General features: G+C 53.0%; 6 protein-coding genes across 6 annotated transcripts; 3 read left to right on the top strand and 3 right to left on the bottom strand.

Moving 5' to 3' along the window:
* Window positions 1–196: 196 nt before the first annotated feature.
* NEUTE1DRAFT_61697 (uncharacterized protein) lies at window positions 197–1,363 on the top strand (the record flags this gene model as incomplete). Its single annotated transcript, XM_009851785.1, has 2 exons — window positions 197–839; window positions 917–1,363. 2 exons carry the CDS (start codon window positions 306–308, stop codon window positions 1,169–1,171), a joined length of 789 nt encoding a protein of 262 aa, XP_009850087.1.
* Window positions 1,364–2,516: 1,153 nt separating this feature from the next.
* On the top strand, window positions 2,517–4,915 carry NEUTE1DRAFT_116688 (rab GDP-dissociation inhibitor; the record flags this gene model as incomplete). Its single annotated transcript, XM_009851784.1, has 5 exons — window positions 2,517–3,031; window positions 3,128–3,501; window positions 3,573–4,115; window positions 4,176–4,330; window positions 4,415–4,915. The coding sequence occupies 5 exons, from the start codon at window positions 2,898–2,900 to the stop codon at window positions 4,604–4,606; spliced, it is 1,398 nt and encodes a 465-aa protein (XP_009850086.1).
* Window positions 4,916–5,441: 526 nt separating this feature from the next.
* On the bottom strand, window positions 5,442–8,001 carry NEUTE1DRAFT_38258 (nucleolar GTP-binding protein 1; the record flags this gene model as incomplete). Its single annotated transcript, XM_009850439.1, has 7 exons — window positions 5,442–5,483; window positions 5,578–6,222; window positions 6,294–7,354; window positions 7,457–7,600; window positions 7,754–7,782; window positions 7,884–7,913; window positions 7,970–8,001. 7 exons carry the CDS (start codon window positions 7,999–8,001, stop codon window positions 5,442–5,444), a joined length of 1,983 nt encoding a protein of 660 aa, XP_009848741.1.
* A 469-nt stretch (window positions 8,002–8,470) lies between these two features.
* Window positions 8,471–9,715, top strand: NEUTE1DRAFT_116687 (Orotate phosphoribosyltransferase; the record flags this gene model as incomplete). Its single annotated transcript, XM_009851783.1, has 2 exons — window positions 8,471–9,350; window positions 9,416–9,715. The coding sequence occupies one exon, from the start codon at window positions 8,604–8,606 to the stop codon at window positions 9,303–9,305; it is 702 nt and encodes a 233-aa protein (XP_009850085.1).
* A 322-nt stretch (window positions 9,716–10,037) lies between these two features.
* Window positions 10,038–10,885, bottom strand: NEUTE1DRAFT_61686 (uncharacterized protein; the record flags this gene model as incomplete). The annotated part of the gene is made up of 2 exons (XM_009851782.1): window positions 10,038–10,292; window positions 10,363–10,885. Coding segments are annotated over 2 exons (570 nt in total), but the record flags the coding sequence as incomplete, so codon positions are not given.
* Window positions 10,886–15,470: 4,585 nt separating this feature from the next.
* NEUTE1DRAFT_80362 (uncharacterized protein) lies at window positions 15,471–18,061 on the bottom strand (the record flags this gene model as incomplete). The annotated part of the gene is made up of 1 exon (XM_009851781.1): window positions 15,471–18,061. One exon carries the CDS (start codon window positions 18,038–18,040, stop codon window positions 16,445–16,447), a length of 1,596 nt encoding a protein of 531 aa, XP_009850083.1.
* Window positions 18,062–20,908: the final 2,847 nt, after the last annotated feature.

The raw sequence follows: 20,908 nt of genomic DNA, 5'->3' as shown, positions 1-20,908 counted from the left end.
GCTACTACCCGTGCTTGCCGCCAATTCATCCGGCAATTCGCTGTCCGGACCGAGCAAATGGGACCAATGGCGGTTCGTTGGTGACACGAACGGGGGACCAAGCTCGGACCCACCTAAATTTTGCGGTGCCAAAGGCCGTAGAGCGAGAGTTACTGCCGTCCCCGGAGCCGCACCGCAGTCCGCACCGCCGCGCCTACGATTGACCACTGCGACTCGGAGACGACGGTGCATACGGAGTAGCGGGCATTGGGTCGGCGCACTTTCACCAACCACCACCACCACCACATATACCACAACCGTCCGCCATGGCCTCACCAGCCGCCCTCCGGCCCTCCATGGGCGCCATTATGCAGACCTGCCGCTCGGCCGCAACAGCACCCAAGGTCGCCGTCGCCGTCCCGGTCAGGGCACTTTCGACCTCGGCTGCCCTCCTCAAGCGCCACAAATACCCGACCGCCCGCGTGACCCGCGATAACTCCAAGCAGCGTGGCGAGTCTGCGCTGCGCAAGTCCGGCACGCGCTGGAAGCTCTCCGTCTCCGACGAACCCCTTCCCGAGCCCGTCCCGCGCGAGGAGCTGCCCCCGATCCAAGTCGACGAGAACCACGGCCTCTGGGACTTCTTTTACGACCGCGAGACCGTCGCCATGGCCCCCCTCGAGCACACCAAGCACGGCCGCGCCTGGACCGTTTCCGAGCTGCGCAAGAAGTCGTGGGACGACCTGCACCGGCTATGGTGGGTCTGCGTCAAGGAGCGCAACCGCATTGCGACGGCGAACTGGGAGCGCACAAAGAGCGAGTTGGGTTTCGGTCTTGCTGAGGCCAATGAGCGTGACCGCAATGTAGGTGGATGACACAGGAAGGATCAATGGGTTACAGCAGCAGAGAGCTGACACTAGTTCTTCTTTGATTTTTTTAGGTCAAGCAAACGATGCGCGGAATCAAGCATGTGCTCACCGAGCGCTTCTATGCTTGGGAGGATGCGGTCAAGTTGGCCGAGCAGGACCCGGAAATCGACCTGTCCAACCCCGAGAACCCCTACACGCCTAGCACATTCCTCGAGGCGGAAGAGACGGCGGAGGGCGCCGAGGCCAGCGAGGCGCAATCCACCACAGAAATCGACCCAACAACGATACCATCATCCAAGTCCCAAGCCGAAGCCCCCAGGGTATGAAGAGAGGGAAGCGGTCCCAAATGAACCAGACGGGCGAACGGTCGTGAAGGTACCCTTGCGGTAAGAGGACGAGGGGGGAAAACAGTCACAATACCCGTTTTCTAAAAACAAACCACCACACATTTGCAACCTGTATCGATAGTGTAACGAGCATCATATGTGTTCACTGTACAACAGCCAAATTCAACCCGGACAGGCCATGTTTCTAAAGAGGGAAGGACATGGGCCTGGGAGATTTTCATGAAGAAGCCAACGAAGCAAAAACAAAAAGCCCCATGGGGTTCATGGGAATGGGTGTCCAATATGGATTAGGCGGTCCCTGGTGAATAGTGATGGGCCGAACAACCGAGATCTGGGGTGCGTGAATCTCTGTATACCAACATCTCGCTTAGGACATGTCTAGATTTCCATGGTAGCTGGGGAGATCATCATCGGCGCCAACCTGAACAGGCGAGACCATGGAGAGGTGAGGAGGAAGGGCACGGCGGGATAGACGAGACAAAGCTCGTTTCCAAGTCCAATTTTTAGATACAAAATGGCGAGTGGTAGTGTACATATATCAGAATGATATATATATATATATATATATATGGATCTCTATATATACATATCAATTATCGTTGCGGGGACCAGATGAAGCAAGCCAGGGTTCTTTTCATCAGATCAGTGAACGGTCTTCATGTCTTTGAACATCAAATCATTAGCGAGCCCGAGTCCCACCAAGGGGGACATTAGGGGGACATTACTTTCTTGGCTCCGGTCTAGCTCAAAGAAGCTCAAAGCGGGGTCCCGTTCCCGCCCCTCATTGTAAGACTCCCCCACTTCCTACCACGACAGTGACGAACCAGAGGCCGGCCATCTGCTACCACAACTGGCTGGCCGGCAGCAAGAAGCCTGGGAGCCTGGGCTGGGCTAGGAGAGACCGCCTACGAGACCGCCCACCCAAACAGGAGCCCCGAGGAGACACGACCATGCATTGGACATGCCCCCTACTTTCATCAGAGAGGTGTCTGTTTGTCTCTCAATGGTTTTGAATGGTGGTTGAAGATTGACAGCCTGGCGACGATGGACATGATCAGAGCAAACTCAATGGATGGAGTGCCAGGCGGAGACCTGACCTGGACCCATGGCTGACAGCTTCCTGCACCTGCACACCGTACTTGCAACAGGTGGAAGCTGCTGTCAGTCGCAGGGCGGTGCCAGCAATGCAGCGTGTGCAGGCAGTGGCAGCCCAGCGGCGGCAGTGCGGCCCCAGTCCGTCCGTCGTCGTCCTTTGTCCCCTAGTAACCACCCAGGTATGGACACTAACGTGACAGACCGACGGGACGCCGCCTCCTGTCAGTTGTCCAGTCCAGTCCACGACGAAAGTCCACCAGCCAGTCCACTCACTGCTGTCTCTGTCCCTGGTCGTCCATCATCTCTCTCTGGCGGGCTACTTACCCCCATTTAGTATCAAGTGATCCGCCTTCAACTTCGTTCCTTCTTCCCCGTCCCATTCTTCTTGTTCTGCTTCTTCCATTCTCCGTCGTCGTGTGTTTAGCCTGCTTGCTATATACCACCTACCTGCCTACTACCTGCTCTCACCACCACCACCACCCCCACCACCCCCCTCTAATCCAAACACAAGCTTCCTACTACCTGTAGCTTGTTGCTTGTATAGCTTGCAGACCGCAAGACCGCCGACTCACCACAACAACCACAACTAATACTATCAACAACCACAACCATGGCCGACGAGATCGCCAAGGAGTACGATGTCATTGTGCTGGGCACTGGCTTGACCGAGTGTATTCTCTCGGGTGTTCTCAGTGTCAAGGGAAAGAAGGTCCTCCACATCGACCGCAACGACCACTACGGCGGGTTCGTACTCCCCCCCTCTCCCCTTCAACCCCCCCTTCAACCCCCTATCGAACCATGATGAGGACACAACGGAAGCTAACACGACTCTTTGCGCAGTGAGGCGGCGTCGGTTAACCTCGAGACGCTCTTCAAGAAGTATGGCAACTTTGCCGCCGGTACCGAGCCCTGGAAGGAATACGGTCGCCCCAACGACTGGAACATCGACCTTGTTCCCAAGTTCCTCATGTCCTCGGGCGAGCTCACCAACATTCTTGTCTCCACCGATGTTACCCGTTACCTCGAGTTCAAGCAGGTTGCCGGCAGCTACGTACAGCAGGGTGCTGGTTCCAAGGCCACCATCGCCAAGGTCCCCTCAGATGCCGCCGAGGCGTTGCGCTCGCCCCTCATGGGCATCTTTGAGAAGCGCCGCATGAAGAGCTTCATTGAGTGGGTTGGCGAGTTCGACCCCAAGGACCCCGCCACACACAAGGGTAAGTTTGGCCAACAACACACTTGCGTCATGTTGTATTGTTCATAAGCGCTAACTAGGGGGCACTTGCAGGTCTCGACATGGCCACCTGCACCATGAAGGACGTCTTTGAGAAGTTCAGCCTCGAGGCCGGCACCAAGGACTTTGTCGGCCACGCCATGGCCCTCTACCTCAACGACAACTACCTCGATACCCCTGGCGCCGCCCCTGAGACCATCGAGCGCATCCGCCTTTACGGCCAGTCCGTCGCCCGCTACGGCAAGTCGCCATACATCTACCCTCTCTACGGCCTCGGCGAGCTTCCCCAGGGTTTCGCCCGTCTGTCCGCCATCTACGGCGGTACCTACATGCTCAACACCAACGTTGACGAGCTCGTCTACGAGAACGGCAAGGCCGTCGGCATCAAGGCCACCATGACGGGTGTCGAGCCCGAGATGAAGTTCGAGACCCGCGCCAAGATGATCCTCGGCGACCCCAGCTACTTCCCCGACAAGGTCAAGGTTGTCGGCCACGTCCTCCGCGCCATCTGCATTCTCAAGCACCCCCTTGCTAGCACCAACGACGCCGATTCGTGCCAGTTGATCATTCCCCAGTCGCAGGTGGGCCGCAAGAACGGTAAGTTTTGCGTCACAAGCATGATAACCCAAACAGATTCACTAATAAAGGGCTGTGCAGATATCTACATTGCTTGCGTCTCCTCGGCGCACAACGTCTGCCCCAAGGGCTACTGGATCGCCATTGTCTCGACCATTGCCGAGACTTCTGCGAACCACCACCTCGAGCTCGCCCCTGGTATCGAGCGCCTCGGCAAGATCGAGGAGCAGTTCATGGTATGTTTTCTTTTTGTTTCCCCCCGTCATTCTTGCCTACCTACCTTCTAGAAAGATAACTAACGCAATTTTCACCACAAACAGGGTCCCCCCATTCCCCTCTATGAGCCCCTCGAGGACGGCCGCAACGACAACATCTTCATCTCCAAGAGCTACGACGCCACCAGCCACTTTGAGACCTCGACAGAGGACGTCAAGGACATCTACCGCCGGTGCGCGGGCGAGGAGCTTGTTGTTGAAGGTTTGAGGGAGGGTATCCAGATGTCGCAGGAGTAAACAATGGACGACAGTGACATAAAGGGATATATGGATATGGATTAAGGCATAACATTAACAACATTTAATTGATGGTTTCCTCGTTTGAAAGCATAAACTGTACTACATATCACATTAGTACATACAGGCTGCTGCTGCTGCTCTGCTCTGTTTAGCAAGGTTTTACAGGCAGTCAGTCAGTCAGCCTGTCAGCCACTCCCCCCTTCAACTCACCCAGTTTCCAAAGCGTATGGATACGTATCGATTTTCTTGTAGATTTGGGATGGGATGGGGACGATTAGAGGAGATGGGTAATAAATCACATTAATCTCACCATGACGACAAAGTAATCAAATGGAAGTGGTGCCCCTGGTGTTGGCACAGTGAAAGTTGACACCGTAGAGATATTAGATGTGGAGATGATGCTTTCAGAGCCCCTGAGTTGGGAATTTCCTAATCACCGTGGTGGTAGTGGTGATGGTGTTTGAATGACCATAACTCGTATCAGACTCTCCAACGTACGAACATTCGGCGACAGGTGGAGATATACAAGACAATTGTTAACAGCAAGGTTCAGAACTATCGATGTTGTTGTTGTAGTTGTTGACATCCTTTTTTTTTTTTCTCTCTCTCTCCCATTTTGCCCAAGAACGCCCTCGAGATGGTAAGTAGTAGTAAGTCTACGTTATAAACATGATGTGTGTGTGTGTGAAAAAACAAGACCGTTGACGCAGAGATATAAGTATGGAATCATTTCTCCCCAAAAAGGAACAATAGCAAAGAAGCAACACAATCGCCAAAAGATGAGACGAGCCCCGACACGACACACCCAACCCAACCAACATATGGATCCAAATTAACGACGTTGTGTCTTGCCGACAGTACGCTTTCCAGAGAACTATAGAAAAAAAAAAGGTTGGTTAGTTTACGTGTCAAGATAAAAGGGAAAAGGGGGATTGAAGGAAGGGGAAAAGAAAAGAAAAAAGACGTACCAAATGCTTGGGCATGGTAGCACCAATATGCCTGTCGGCCTCGCCGGCTCTGGCCATCCTGTTCATCTTGCGCTGGCCGAGCTTGGCCACCCTCTCGGCCTTGGAGCGGGCTGTCTCCCCGTCCATGCCCACACCACCAGTAACACCGTCGTCGCGCCTGTTTGTCGCGCCCTGGCCACGCTGGGCCGGACGGCTCTGAGAGCGAAGACGCTCGGCGGCGCTCTTGGGCGTGTCCACCTCCATAGCGTCGGGGTCCTCGGTGGCGTTGCGGCTGCGGGCCAGCGAGCGGCCGCGAGTGGGCTCGCGCACCTGGGCACGGCCACGCAGGTTGATCTCCTCGGTGTCGACGCCGAGCTGGTCGATGTGGTCCTCGAGCTGGGCGAACGACTTCTTTTGCATTTTCCGGGGGATTATGGCGCGGTTCTTGAGCGACTTCTTCATCTTGGCCTCGTTGCGGATCAGCTTGTGCTTCTCGCGGATGTACTCGGCCTTTTGCAGGATCTCCTCCTCCGACTCGTCGCCGAGGTCCGAGTCCGACTTGTAGAAGCCCTCCTTCTCGAGACGCTCCTCCTCCTCTTCGAGAGCGGCCAGCTTGGCCTCGATATCGGGATCGATAAAGTCGTAGACGTTCTTGCCGTCGACAATCTGTTTATCAAAGCGTGACATGTTAGTAACGGGGTTTGATTTAGGGAAGTCGGAATGCGAGAGTTACTGACCTCGGGAATCTTGTCGTACTTCCACTCGGGGTTGGCCAAGATCCAGTTCTCCCTGAGATCGACGTTGAAGACACCAGCACCACCGTTCTGCTCCTCGATATCCCTGGCGAGAAGTTTCCTCTCGGGGTCGGCCTTGTCGTACTTCTTGAGACCCTTGACGGCCTCGGGAACGAAGGTCTCGCGGAGAACACCATCGGCGGGCTGGGCGACGTGGATACGGGACATGACCTCGGTGAGACGGGAGCCCATGGTGCCGTTGCTGCTGGTACCGGCCTTGTACTTCTGATTGACACGCTCAACGAGGAGAGCCTCGCAAACGGTGTTCTTGACTTCCTGGACACCGTCCTGGGTAGCGCAAGAGGCGCGCAAAAGCTGAATGTTGCCGGACTTGGTAAGGTCCATGAGATCGGCCTGGGATTCGGGGTCGAGGTCCTCAACGGTCTTGATATCCATCTTGTTCAGGACAACGTAGACCATCTTGTTCTCGAAAAGGGGCTTGATGGACCTGAACAAGTTGCACTGGGCCTTGAGCGAGTAACCGCACTGCTCCGAGATATCGATGAAGAACATGACGGCGGCTCTGAGATGGGCGAGGGCAGTGACTGACTGCATTTCAATGGTGTTCATCTCCTCGAGAGGGTGGTCGAGAATACCAGGGGTATCGATGACCTGGTAACGGAGGTACTTGTAGTCGAGGTGGCCGACGAACAAGCTCTTGGTGGTGAAAGCATAGGGCTCGACGGGGGTATCAGCGCGGGTGACGGAGCGCACGAACGAAGACTTGCCGACGTTGGGGAAGCCGGCAACGAGGAGGGTACGGGTGGTAGGGTTGATATCGGGCAATCTGGCCAAATGCTGGCGGACCTGGTCGAGGTAGGCGAGAGGGTCTTTCAGACGCTTGATGAGGGTGGCCATACGACCGAGGGCGGCTCTCTTCAACTGCTTGCACTGGTACAAACTTTGCGAGTACTTGAGGAGACGGACGTAATCACGAGAGATGGTCTCGATCAAGTGCTTGGCGGTCGAGACCTGACCGAGGGCAACCTTGAAGTGGTCGGCATCTATCCATCACCTTGTCAGCCACTATTCCCACCAAGACCAGGCGCAGTTCACAACCCGCTGTTGCTGGAACTGCCTGTCGCAGGGAAGCGCGGGATTCGTACCGTAGAGAATGTTCATCAAGTCGCGGTGGAAAGGATGCTGGTCGGCGAGAATGGGGAAGCTCGAGACGATGGCGCCGAACTTTTCGCTGCATGTTTCCTGTGTGAACTTGACCTTACGGGTGTAGAAGGCTCTAATTCTGCTGACTGTTCGATGTCGCGTGTCAATGATCTATTCGAATTCTCATACCAAGTATCGGATATCGAGACGACATACTCTTGAAACCGGCACGAACTGTTCAAAGTAGAGGTTAGCGATCATGCCATGCTTCACGTAATTTTCCACATTGTACAACATACTCTGAGTCGGCAAGCGACGCTGTGTCCTCCTGTTGAACAGTTAATATCCTTCACCACCGTAACCAAGCCATTGGACTCGAACTCGAAGACTTCGCATCGTCGTGGTCGGGGGCTGTCGATGTCGACTTACGAGAGGATGATGTCGATGAATTCCTGTGCCCTGTAGAAGCGAGTTAGCGATGCCAAACAACAACACAACAACCAAGATGTCCTTACGTAGGCACAGGGGCAATGTCCTTCCACGTCATTTTGGGTATAGATGTCAAGCACTTGCTAGAGAGAAAATCTCGGACTGGAAGTGCAGGACAATGAGGTCGGACGGACGGTCTGAAGGATAGAGACCGGCTGCGGGGGGGGCGGTGTTGGAGGGCGACGGGGAGGCGCTGCGCTTGCCAAATGGAAAGTCTACTTCGAAATATTTTTCCAGCGGCTTGCTCCAATCGATAAGATAAACAGCAGAGTGCCAAAGTGGATTGGAGTGTGCGCTGCCAAGACATGCTGCCAAGGGGTGCTCAAGGATTCGGCTAGTGTGGAATTTAGGATTCTCTAACCCCACATTTTCCCAGGGACCCCACCGCGCCCAAGTGGCCGATGACCGGGCTTTCGCGGGCCTGGCTCCTGGAATTGGCCCACTCGTAACCCACCATCTGATTGACTCGGTTGAAAGACTGCCGCGTGTGACGCCGCCAGGTACTGAACCCTTCATCGGCCCCTCCCTCCATTTTCTCAATTTTCTCCAGGTTCCTCCAGCTATTCAGTTGTCAGGCAGACAGACGTCAAGGCTGTTCTTCTGAAATCTCGTCTTCTTCCAGCTTCAATTCCAATCCTACAAATACTACGTACCAGCACAATGGCCGCTCTCTCGCCTTACAAGGCTGACTTCCTCAAGGCCTCCATCGACGGCGGCGTCCTCAAGTTCGGCAGCTTCGAGCTCAAGTCCAAGCGCATTTCCCCCTACTTCTTCAACGCTGGCGACTTCTACCGGGCCGACCTTCTCCAGGCCATCTCCACGGCCTACGCCAAGTGCATTATCGAGGCTCACAAGAGCGGCCAATTGGACTTTGACATTGTTTTCGGCCCCGCCTATAAGGGCATTCCCCTCGCTACCGCTGCCACCGACAAGCTTGCCCAGCTTGACCCCGAGACCTACGGCAAGATCTGCTACTCTTTTGACCGCAAGGAGGCCAAGGACCATGGTGAGGGAGGCAACATTGTTGGCGCCCCTCTGAAGGGCAAGAGGATCCTCATCGTTGACGATGTCATCACTGCTGGCACTGCTAAGCGTGAGGCTATCGCCAAGATCGAGAAGGAGGGCGGCATTGTTGCTGGCATCGTCGTTGCTCTTGATCGCATGGAGAAGCTCCCTGCCGCTGATGGTGACGATAGCAAGCCCGGCCCCAGTGCTATGGGCGAGCTCCGCAAGGAGTACGGCATTCCCATCTTTGCCATCCTTACTCTGGACGACATCATTGAGGGCATGAGGGGTCTTGCTTCCCCTGAGGACGTCAAGAAGACGGAGGAATACCGCGCCAAGTACAAGGCTACCGACTAAACGCTGGAGTTGGATTCTGATAAAATAGTAACATGTATATCACAGGTTTGTTCGCCCAGTACCCTCTGACCATAGCCACAACATCAAACCTGTGGCTGACACTCTACAAGAAGAAGATGATGAAGAAGAAAAAAGAAGAAGAAGAAGAAGGATAGGGATTGTCAGGTTCTGATTGCGCATCCAATCAATCTTTCCGCCGACTTTGGGATCCCACACAAGGTCTAATCTGATTCAACAAGTTTGGGGACGCGCCGAAATATGTTGGTTTCGGGAATGTTGCCGTTCTGAAATACCATATGATACCCACTAGGACGGTGTTTTGACGGCTTTCACTTCATAACTCACCAAGTCGATGACCTGCAGAAACGGTGAATTTCGGGAACGTCAACCAGAAAAAAAACCGAGGATGTTCAGGAAGTGCGACTCACCATATCATGCCACCCACCTCCTCCAAACTCGACAGGGCTCTTGCCAATACACTTGAACCCAAGCCGCTCATAGTAGGTAACAAGATACTGTATCCCTGGTTAACTCCCGTCCTCAAGGTAAGCCAAAGGAATAGCATCTAGTTCTTACATCTTGACATATCAGCGCCACGCGATCCGCCACTTGCGCGTCCTTCATCTGTTGTAGGTAGGCCTTCATCATCATCTGGCCGATTCCACATCCGTGAAGCTTTGGAGCTACGGCCATGGAGTGCAGCGCAACGGTCCGCCCAGTTTCCTGATGTCCTACGTCTGCCGACCGACCGTGACGACTTCGCCAGTCTTTGGGATAGTCCATATCCTTGTCTGTAATGGTGTTTCCGGTGCAGCGCGTAGCCACGATATGTGCCACCAGGACGCTCTTTGCGCCATTGGGACGATCGGTTTCTACAGGCTTGGCAGTATCCAAGGTTTCGATTGTCCAATTCTTGGCTTTTTCTGGCACCACTGTGCAAAAGACACCTAGGCTCAGCTCAGGACAGGTTGAGAGTCGGTAATCGAACTGCGGCCGTTGCTGTTAGTCAAGGTTCGGCCCGGCGCATACTGCCCATATTGGCATAAGGTGAACTCGCCTTTTCTGGTGTAGCTCTGTGTGCCGGGTCCGGAAAGGCCGCATTCTCCAGCGCAATACAGGATTCGTAGTCAGACTTGCTGAGGGGTCTGATGTTGGGGTGAAAGGTGAAGGGGCATGCTCGCTGCAAACGAGCTTGGGGGCTCTCCCTAGCTTCCCGCCTCTCCTTGCTGATGGTTTTCTGCAACTTGACGAAATCGCTATCGGCATCCGAAGTCTCGTCAATGGCGTTGTCTGAAAGCCGATGAAACATTGTCGGGCGGCTGGGGCTGGATCCCTCGACGGATGATGGAGGCTGTCGCTCTGTGGTCGCCATGCTTCTCGTGACTCAAGCCTCCGATGTTGGGTGCGAGAGAGTCGAAGTTGGAGGTGGCTGGTTACCAGCGTCGGTGATACGATAACCTGAGGAGGAGGGGCTCAACCAAGCAAAGTTTCGGGTATGAATGGACAAGAAAGCTATCGTTTACGGAAGAAGAGCGAAAACTTCAAGCTGCTCACTAGTCACAATCGAAAGGGAAAGGTTCTGGAAAAAAAACAGGTATGTGAAAATAATGGGATGGATCGATCTTTTCCTTTTTTGCATTCCGGTTTTAAACCTCTATGACCAGGTGACCGACGAGTGCAAGCAACTGAAAGGGGAATGGACCTTCAACTTGCCCCCCGTCCCTCCAATTGTGGAGGTACATAAACGTCCAGAAGTCCCAAGGAAAGATGGATCGTCAAGTGTTTTACGCGACGATCCAAGCTCCCAATCTTGGGGCGAAGGGCCAATGACTATCAATACCTTTGCGCGTGACCTTTTCTTTGACAGGTACACGCCCGGGAACACATGAGGGGTTCGCGATTGTCAGATCTGTGACCTGACCGTGGTGTTACTCGAGCACCTCGACGTACGTCTATAAAATCGACAAGAACAATAACATGACAACCCTGGGTGCATCTCCCGGTCTAGGGAAACGGAACCCCTTGAACATTGTTCACATGGCCATGCTGCCCCTGAGTTCATACAACACATGAACTGAGAAAAACGAAAGCATGAACTTTCCAATTCCCAACTTGATGGTACTTCCGGTCCACAATCTCCTTAATCGTGATATCTTGGCACTTCATCTCACCACCACCACCGAATTCACAAGCTCCCAAAGCTCCTCTGTCAACACCACGCCCGAGTCCCCGACGCCATGACTCCCCGAAGAAGCAAAGAGCTAAGAGCTTTGACGCCGGACTGCCCCCACCTCAGTTTCAGTCGAGCTCTCCTGTCCAAGCTCCCAAGGTCGCCAAAAACATCACCTCCAAGCTTTTTCCCTCTTTCTCGGCTGGCTGTGGGCATGTTACATCGTCAATTGATTCATTTTCCAGGACTTCCCTTCTTGTCGCTGATGGATTGAACTTCTCGAGACCCACTTCTTACTCAATAGTCTAATGGATTGACGTCGCCGACAAGTCATTGCACACACAAACTTAACTATTCAAGATCTAATCATGATTTGAATATGAATTAAAGGCGAATTGAGCCCCATCGGAATGATTTCACCTCATCATCTCAAGAGAACCTCCATTGTGGAAATGAAGTCCAAGTTGCAATACAACCGATGGGCTGGGTGACACCTGCACGGACGAGCAGGCCCGCAGGCACGGAGGGAGGTGGGGGAAAATGTCCATTTTGGTGCACACGACACTGAATCTCCATCACGATAAGGAGGCTCGGAGCGGGGCAAGATGTGGCGATAAGGGAGGGGGACAGGGACCCGCGAACCTTTACGGATGGATGGTGAAATTCAATTCTCTTAACGAACTTTCTTCCACCATTTTCATTTACTCAAATACTCACTTCAAGACTTGAACGACAGGTTTTTTTTCTTTTTTTTTCGGCCAGACTATTTGCGAAAGGCTCAGTAGACCATGCAAACCAGAAAGGAAGATAGTTTCTGGAGCACAAACATGAGATTCTAAAGACAGGTTTATTGCTTTCATGTTCAGCAGCACCTCGCGGGCAGGCATCAGATCATCACCAACATCACATGGAAGACAGACATAATACATTCCATTGATGCTTGCTGCTGCCATCATCTGCCGTACCGAACACACTTTGACTTGTACGCTAAGCCCCGATATCACGACGCCGGACGACGCCCAACACGCCGTAATCACTAGGTAGTACTACTTGAGGGATAGGTGATGTTTGTTTTTCGTCCCCTCCGTCACCACCTGACCTACCTATGTATGTACCTGCCTGTTCTCAAACGGAACGTCCAGCCCCAATGAAAGCCCCCGATGAATGGTATGTACATTCGGCTTAAAAGGAAGTAAGCCGGAGTCTGGACTTCACACCGGCTTTGGCGCACGACATCTCAAAACGGGTCAACCTGCATGAACATGGGGACTTTTGACACTTGACAAGCCGTGGCGGCCCCGGAACGCTGTCAGATACCGAAGTGGACTGAAGAGCAGATCGGGCTGGACGGGTGGAAAAGCCTTTGTGTGCGAGGCATCGGGGCAGGTTGTCGGGATAGTTAAGATGCAGGTGGGTAGGTATCGGAGCTCGGAGGAGGGCCGGTGGACTTTGCCTAGGTAGCTTGTTGATACAGTCCAGTACTGGTTTGTTTGTTAGCTTGGTACACTAGGTACTGTACTATACTCTATATACTAGACGAAATCTATCCCTAATAGTCCTAAACCTTGTAAGAATAAATCAAAATGGTTGGCGTGAATGACAAAAGGTATTGGTACGATTTGATATAGCATTTCGAACATCACAAATGGCGTATTCAAGGTAAGATCACGCATTAATTATATAGCTATGGAAACGCATAGGAAAGTGGACACGAGGTCTCGTACTAACAAACAAACCAGTATGAAATTGTAGTTTCTTCAGTTAGAAGTCAACTTGATACAGACTTTGACTTCAGCTGCCGCAACTAATAAGATGGAAACTGCCATGCAACTTGGGAGCTTGTCCGTGAACTACAAACAAGTACCACAAAATGGTCACCTGGCAACTTTAAACAGCACAAGGTCAAACAATCATAGTTGCTTATTCTGACCTAGGTATTCCCGTCACCTCAAAAGATAAGCCTCCACGTACTTCTGACAGCTTCCATTGCGCAATTCCTGGAAACAAAAACAAAAAAGGACAGGTACAGCGTGACAGTTCCAAATTGGATCACAAGCAGAAACCACTGTGTCGTAGCGTGCATAGTACCGCACTTACAAAACGATCAAGGTTTCAATGTCCCGTTTTAGCTCCAGGAACCTGTCACTAGGAACCACTCTCCTGTGGGAACTTCCGAATTGAGCCTCACGCCGTTTCGGCAGATTCGCGAGCATCCACTACTGGAAGCGGAGAGGCTGGCATGCTGGAAGAAGACAAGTCACCCAAAATGGTTCCCAAAAGAGAAAACACATGACAGTTGGCTTTCCCTCAAGTCTAGCGGAGTACGGAGATACTTTTTGAAGTTGTCCAGGAAACAAATACGAAGAAGCAAGACGTTGTTCATGTCCTTCCGATCGAAACTGGATTTGTTTACATACATGATCGCGATGCTTCCACTTTCACCGGGCCAACGTAGGTAGTAGTCCTTACAAGTACCGTCCAGTTTTAGCTCCACCAACGGGGAGCTTCCATTCATGTCATCGATGGAGCTGCTAATTGGACAGTCCGATTGCAGCTACCTCTCTACCTTGGTTAAGTACCCTAACTGTTGATTCTGGACCTGTAGTGTATAGGGCGCGGTCAACTGCTATTTCTAGGTTACAGTGGTAGCTGTAACGGACTGGAGCGTGTCAATTGCAACCAACAGTCAGTCCAGGATCCTTGCATAAACAGTCCAGAAAGCTGCGGACGGCTTGCCCCGGACCCACTGGATCGCCCGCGTGCCTGCCTGCCCCAGAGCCCCTCAATAACTGCCACCCGCCCGGCCGCCTCCCTTCACTTTGTGGAATCTTAAACTGTACAATTACTCAGCCTTGCCTTTTTCCGTTTGTCAACAGCTTGAGAATTCCGCTTCTTCCTCGTTTACACTCTCTCTTCCCCCATCCCTAACATCCAGAGACTCTTTGGTGCCTCCAGGAACTCTTCTAGGTTTGGCCGGTGACGCCATCTCCCTTCAACATCTACTTACCGCGCTCTTGTTGTCCCGCCTAGGACGAACGACGTCACCATGTAAGCTGATGACAAGAGACAACAAACCGAAGTCGTCACTCCCAAAAAGCCGCTAACGTGAGTCTCTGACAGGCAAATAACCATCGCCATCCAGGACACGACGGGAGACGATCAAGACTTCCTCTCCCTCCAAGTCTTTCCCGACATGACGCTCGAAACGCTGCGCAACTCGATCCAGGCGGAAACCAGCCACCACCCCAGCACGCAACACCTCTACCACAACGGCAACCTGATCACCGACAACACCAAGACCCTGACCCAGCTCAACGTCACCGACGGCGACATGCTGGCCCTCCACGTCCGCGAAACACAACGGGCCACGGCGGTGCCCGAGTCACAGCAAGGAAGGCCAGCGGCGCCCCCTCAACAAGATCCCGAGTTTTTGCGTCTGCAGTTCCTGGCGAATCCGGCTCTGCGGGCCGAGGTGGAGAGGACAGCCCCCGACTTAGCGGCCGCTATCAATGACCCCCAACGGTGGGCGCAGCTCTTCCGGGAGAGGTACGACAGGGAACAGAGGGAAAGGGCGGAGCGTCATCGGATAATCCAGCAGTTGAACGAGGATCCGTTCAATCCGGAGGCGCAGGCGAGGATCGAGGAGATCATTCGCCAAGAGCGGGTTACCGAGAACCTGCAGACTGCTATGGAGCATAATCCTGAGGGTAAGTAAGCATTGTAGAGTCGGAGGGTTTCCCTGTTGTGGTCAGGAAGTTGCCGCTAACTTCGTTTGTTGTTGTTGTTTGCAGTATTTGGTACCGTACACATGCTGTATCTGGATGTTGAGGTAAACGGGGCTAAGGTCAAGGCCCTTGTGGATTCCGGAGCTCAAGCAACGATCATGAGTCCCGACATTGCCGAGGCGTGTGGTATCATGCGGCTGGTCGACAAGCGGTACGGTGGTATCGCCAAGGGCGTCGGAACTGCCAAGATCATCGGTCGTGTGCACACGGCTCCTGTCAAGATCGGCTCGCTCTTCCTGCCATGCAGCTTTACCGTCATGGAGGGCAAGAATGTGGATATGCTTCTCGGCTTGGACATGTTGAAGCGTTACCAGGCTTGTATCGATCTGGCCAAGAACGCGCTCGTCATCCAGGGCGAGGAGATTCCCTTTTTGGGTGAGGCGGACATACCGAAGGCGACGGAGGAGGCGCTTCAGGATGAGCCTACGATTGAGGGCCCCGGCGGCACGACCATCGGCCAGCGTACCGGTGCGGTTTCGGGACCTGGTACTGCACAGCATCGCCAGGGTCAGGCTGGTCCGTCTACTGCTGCACAGCCGGGTCCCTCTGCTCCCGCTCCCGCTTCCGCTTCCGCTTCCGCACCTCGAGCGCCCCAGGCCCGGTCTTTTCCTCGGGAGCATATTGAGCAGCTTGTAGCACTCGGTGCTGATGAGCAAAAGGCGATTCGGGCTTTGGAGGCAACGGACGGGAACGTTGAATATGCGGCCAGTTTGATCTTTGAGGGGTTCTAATAAATTAAGGAAGTTGGGAGTTGTTGGCATGAACATAGAGAGCATATATCTGCTTTTAGGGGATCAGATGGAAGCGGCGCAAATCCATAACATTTGGACGTCAAGAGTTGAATGGACAGTAAAGGGATGGTATCAAGGTTATGATGATATGGGCAATCAAACAAAAGATCTCCACAACCATTGAAGCCTTCTTAGACCATGTTCCTGCTGCTTAACCAGTTTATTCGGACCTGTTCAAGACGAGCTGTAACTACGATGGGACTTGTAGAAGTAAAAGATAAGGACCAGATCGGTATTGACAAGGTCTGTAGCATACAACTACATAGGACAGAGTACCAAGCTTACATATCAATGTCAAGATAAAGTGTGTGTTTAAAGAGGAAGTAGTTCAAAAGCCTTGCCATTAACTGACTATTCGTACTGAATCACACATACACACACACATCCGTTCGTCTACCTGATCTTGTACACACAGGGCTTCAGAAGAGCGTTCTCATTGAACGAAGCCTCCTCGTCGGCATCGATGAACTTGGGCGTCTTGATAGGCCGCCCCTTGGCATCCGTCTGCGTCGTCTTGAGCGCCTCCTTCTTCAGGTCCGCACACTTGCCCTTGATGGCCGGCACCGCCTTGACAAAGTGCATCTTGACAAACATTTTGTTATCCATGTCCACCGCCTTCTGGCCGTACTCCCTCTGCAGGAGGAATCCTCTCTTCCGCAGCGCCTCCACAAAAGCAGAGACATCCGTCTCCTGCTGACGGAGCTCCACACCATCCACATGGACAGCCAACTGCTGCTCCTCCTCGGCCTCTTCCTCCTCCTTCATCTTGGCCTTGTCCTTCTTTCCAAGAGCAGGTCCAGGTCCGGCGGCAGCAGCACCGGCCTTTCTGCGGTTACCCACACTGTGGCTGACCACATTACCGGGCCCGCCGCCCTTTTTCCTGGTCGGGTCCACGAACCGCGACTTGATCTCGGCCACCCACAGCTCGCCCTTCCATCTTAACACCCGGTACGCCTCCTCGACAAAGTCGATCCAGTTCGTGCCCATGAGCGCCAAACAAAAGACGACCACGTCCACACTGCCGTCTTTCAGCGGCAAGTTGGCAATATCCGCCCTTGTGATGAGTTCAGGTTTCCCGCCGTCTTGCAAATCGTAGCTCTTCACTTCGATGCCCAATTTGCGCTTAAGTGGCACCAGCGCCTGCGCAAGCTTCGCGTCGCCACAGCCCAGATCGGCAATGGTGCACAGTCCGTTCCGGTCGCGCGGTAGGGGGTACTTGGTCCCGTCCGAGGTGCCGTCGCCGGGGCGCGTGCGGGGAGCGTTGCGCAACTTCCCGCGCGTCTTGATGGCGGAGATGTACCCGTCCACGGGGTTTTCGGGCCATACGTCGACTTGGCGACGGAAACCTTCGTGGTACTCGGTGAACATCTCGGGAGAGTCGGAGAAGAGGGAGAAGGCGTCGCGCGAGGGACGGGTGTAGAGGGTTTCGTTGAGGTGGCGGAAGCGGGCGCTGATGAGCTTTTCGCGCATGGCGGCTTGGAGGGGGGTGAGTTTGGGTGCTGCGGGCGCAGGGGCGGGGGCGGGAGCAGAGGGTTTCGATTCGGTGGTGGTGGTAGCATCTTGCTTCTTTTCGGCGGCGGGCTTGGACTCTTGCTTGTTCTTGTTCTTGTTCTTCTTGTTGTTCTTCTTGTCCGTGGCTGGCTGGGGAGCAGCGGTAGTGGTGGTGGTAGCCTCAGTGGGAGTACCCTCCTCCGTCTTTTGCTTCTTGGCCTTGTGGGCTTCCTTCTTTGCATCTTCTTTGGCCTTCTTGGCCTTGGCGTCGCCGCCCTCAATCACTTTCTCCCAGAGGTCGGCGACATTGTCGAGGTTCACATCCGTGTTGTTGGACCGGCCGGCTCTCTTGCGCTTCTTGTTCTTGTTCTTGGGAGCGGAAGCACCTTCTTCGCCGGCGGCGACGGTACGGGGGGGCTGGGTCGCTAGGACGGAGCCATGCTCGGTCTCGACTTTGAGCTTGTCGGTGGAGACTTTGAGGCCTTTGACGGCGAACATGATGGCTGCTTTAGTCTTGTACAAGACAAGATGCGAAAATGATTGTTTTGTTCAAACTCGAAGATGGGATGGTTGGTTGTGATAGACTAGTGATAGGTACACTAGGTACGAAGAAAATTTAGGTGGGGCCGTTGGCTTTTGGAAGCAACGTCAATTGAGAGAACCCCTGCAAACCTAATTCCCCAAACTTTCCTAAAAGATAAGCAGATTGTCGATAACCTCCACTTCCCTTCCAGGACTAGGTGCGCTGGACGTCAACACAAGGGAAGGCTGCGATAAAGCGGGAAGGTTCATGGACATCCCATTCAGGTTCCCAGTGGCCGTACCTATGCGCATTGGAGTGGTGAGACGGGTGAGCTGCAAAGGAAATTTCATCAGTTGCTTCTGTAACATTCCTCGATCAAGTACAGCAATGGAATACTATACACGACGACGGCAGGACATGCAACCACAGTTGAAACCCGTAAGTTCTACGAACGTATACAAGATTTTGTCATCTCTAGCTCCACTGAAGTTTTGGACGATTTGCGACAGTTGAGACCACCTAGCATATACCAACGCCATTTTAAGATAGCCCATCTCGGAGCAAAACACACGGGGATGTTCTAATCATGATATCCATCACTATCGGAGACTCGGTCGAAACAGAGGCACAGTATGATACCGGCGTGGCCCAACTCATGCAAGACGGGATACGCTAATGAACATGGCACAAACATTATTACCGCATAGATTCGGGGCGTTGGGTTTTAGGATCCCAGGAAATCAGACATGGTCTGCAAGCATGATGCAACATTTATGCCCACAAAAATTTCTATGCAAGACGGTGATTCTGATGTCCTCACCCTCCAGCTCTCTTGAGAAAATAGGAAGAAAAGACACGGCACCAGAAGAATCGAATTTACAGTGCTCCGGGCTCTTACGCTGTCCTCCCCACTCTTTTCACCAGGCATAAAAAGCACATATTCGTACAGTAGTATACTTCCACATTAAGTCTGATTTCCTGGGATTCTAAAACCCAACGCCCCGAATCTATGCGGTATACGTAGGTTGAATTAGTACAGTCAAACCCCCTGAAAGTGCAACTAATCCGGAGTGCCAGAATCTTTTGCATCTTTTGGGTATTTGTACTTGGGGAGAGTTTGGTGCACAAACCATAAAGCCCCCTCCGGCCACTGGAAGGCGCCCCATCACACCGAAAAGTGGGACCTCAAAGCCCCAGTAAACGGGTATAAGTGTGTTGTCTCTGCCACCAGAATCAAACCTTCATAGGTGCAAATGCTAGCCAAAGGTTTTGTACTTCAGGTGTATTTGCATTTTGTAGGATTCCATAGGTATGCTTTTGTCCGACTGTTGACACACAGTCGTCGAATGTTCGGTATCCCGTCGTCTTATTGTATCGGACAGCGCCTTGCTGAGACCATGGTGTGAATTTCCTCGGTTTAGCTCGAGCGGTTTGGAGTAGGTAGGCTTCATTATCCCCCATATGTCAATGGATGTTTCTTCCATATTATGCCGGTCCATCTAGGAAGGATTGTTTGTTGTCTCGAACTCGCTTGGTTAGAATTAGTTAGACAGACTGAATAAGGTAGATACCCTTGAGTCACCTTGGACTGTGGATTGTGGTGTCTACTTGTAGGCAGTTTGTAAGAATAAAAGTCGTTGCCGTCTGTCACTGTGACGAAGTGACGGTGCTCTCGTCCCGTCTTGTCGCACTCGATTCTACCCAGTTGTCTCTTCAGTTTCCTCCAGCATGGTTGCGTCTCTGTGCCTGGCAGCTGACAGGCACACCTTACACTACAGTACCCCACCTTTGTCAAGCCCAGGTACCCACCAGTCAGGGACAGACTGCTTTCCGAGGTTCCATTCCCACTCCTATTCGGGCTTCAAGACCGTGCATCGTCCACTTCATCGCCGGGGTGCCTCGTGTTCTTCACAGCCCTCCGACCGTTTTCGGGTCGGCAAGACTGCCCCAACGAATCCGCTATACCCTGTTTGGTGATGGGGCTACACTACTATTCGACGACATGGCAATACTAAGAGGTTGCTACCTATCCATGGCCATGGACTTTGCACAGACGGCCAACAAGATGCCTTGTTATCTTGGGTCTCCCATCATGACCTGTTCACAGTTCCTCCGAAAGACTGAAGAAAGAGGCTGACGAGCGTGGTGACAATTCCCGTCCACACCCACCAAGCCGCTACACCATGGCTTCTTCCCGAGGGTGGCCTGATGCTACACTAACACAGTTTGAATATCCAGACATGCAGCTACAAAGTGGCTTGGCCTTCTTGTCTCCTTGTCTTTCGACCTCTACACCACGCGGTACAAAAAACCTGATAGCCAAACACGCGACGCTTTTGCGTGCTTAGCCAGCTACGCTACGACCGAGGAAACTTGAGAACAGCGTCCAGCATTCACAAGAGTGCCTCTTCGAAAAGCGTGAGACATCCCCGTACATCTCCACCATTGGAATAGCACAACGGTGCTAGGCAATGGCTTGTCGGTGAGAGCCAAACGAACATTTCTGCAAAGCCCATGTGGGTAGGTACTACTTTTGCACATCCGACCGTCTGCTATCAGGTTCTCTATCCGTTTCACTCCTCAGAAACTCTGAAGCTAGGCGATCGGAGCCACCTTATGCCTCCCTCAATCTGAAGAGAGGTACATCTTTATCCATACGAGAGTGCTGATTAGTTGTCCCAACTAGTCACAGTTCCAGATACCCATCCCAAGTCTGTGGAGAGCTGCTTGAAATTTTGATCTACTAAAAAGCCATCTTGAAGATCATTGCATAGAGCTCTGCTGGTCCTAGATCGGGCTATATGTACATTTCAGAAGAGTCCTGGACCGCAAACCTACCACCC

The sequence above is a fragment of the Neurospora tetrasperma genome (genome assembly GCF_000213175.1).
Source record: "Neurospora tetrasperma FGSC 2508 unplaced genomic scaffold NEUTE1scaffold_2, whole genome shotgun sequence".
In the NCBI taxonomy this organism is placed as follows: Eukaryota; Fungi; Ascomycota; class Sordariomycetes; order Sordariales; family Sordariaceae; genus Neurospora; species Neurospora tetrasperma.
This window is presented reverse-complemented; position numbering and strand designations above follow the sequence as displayed.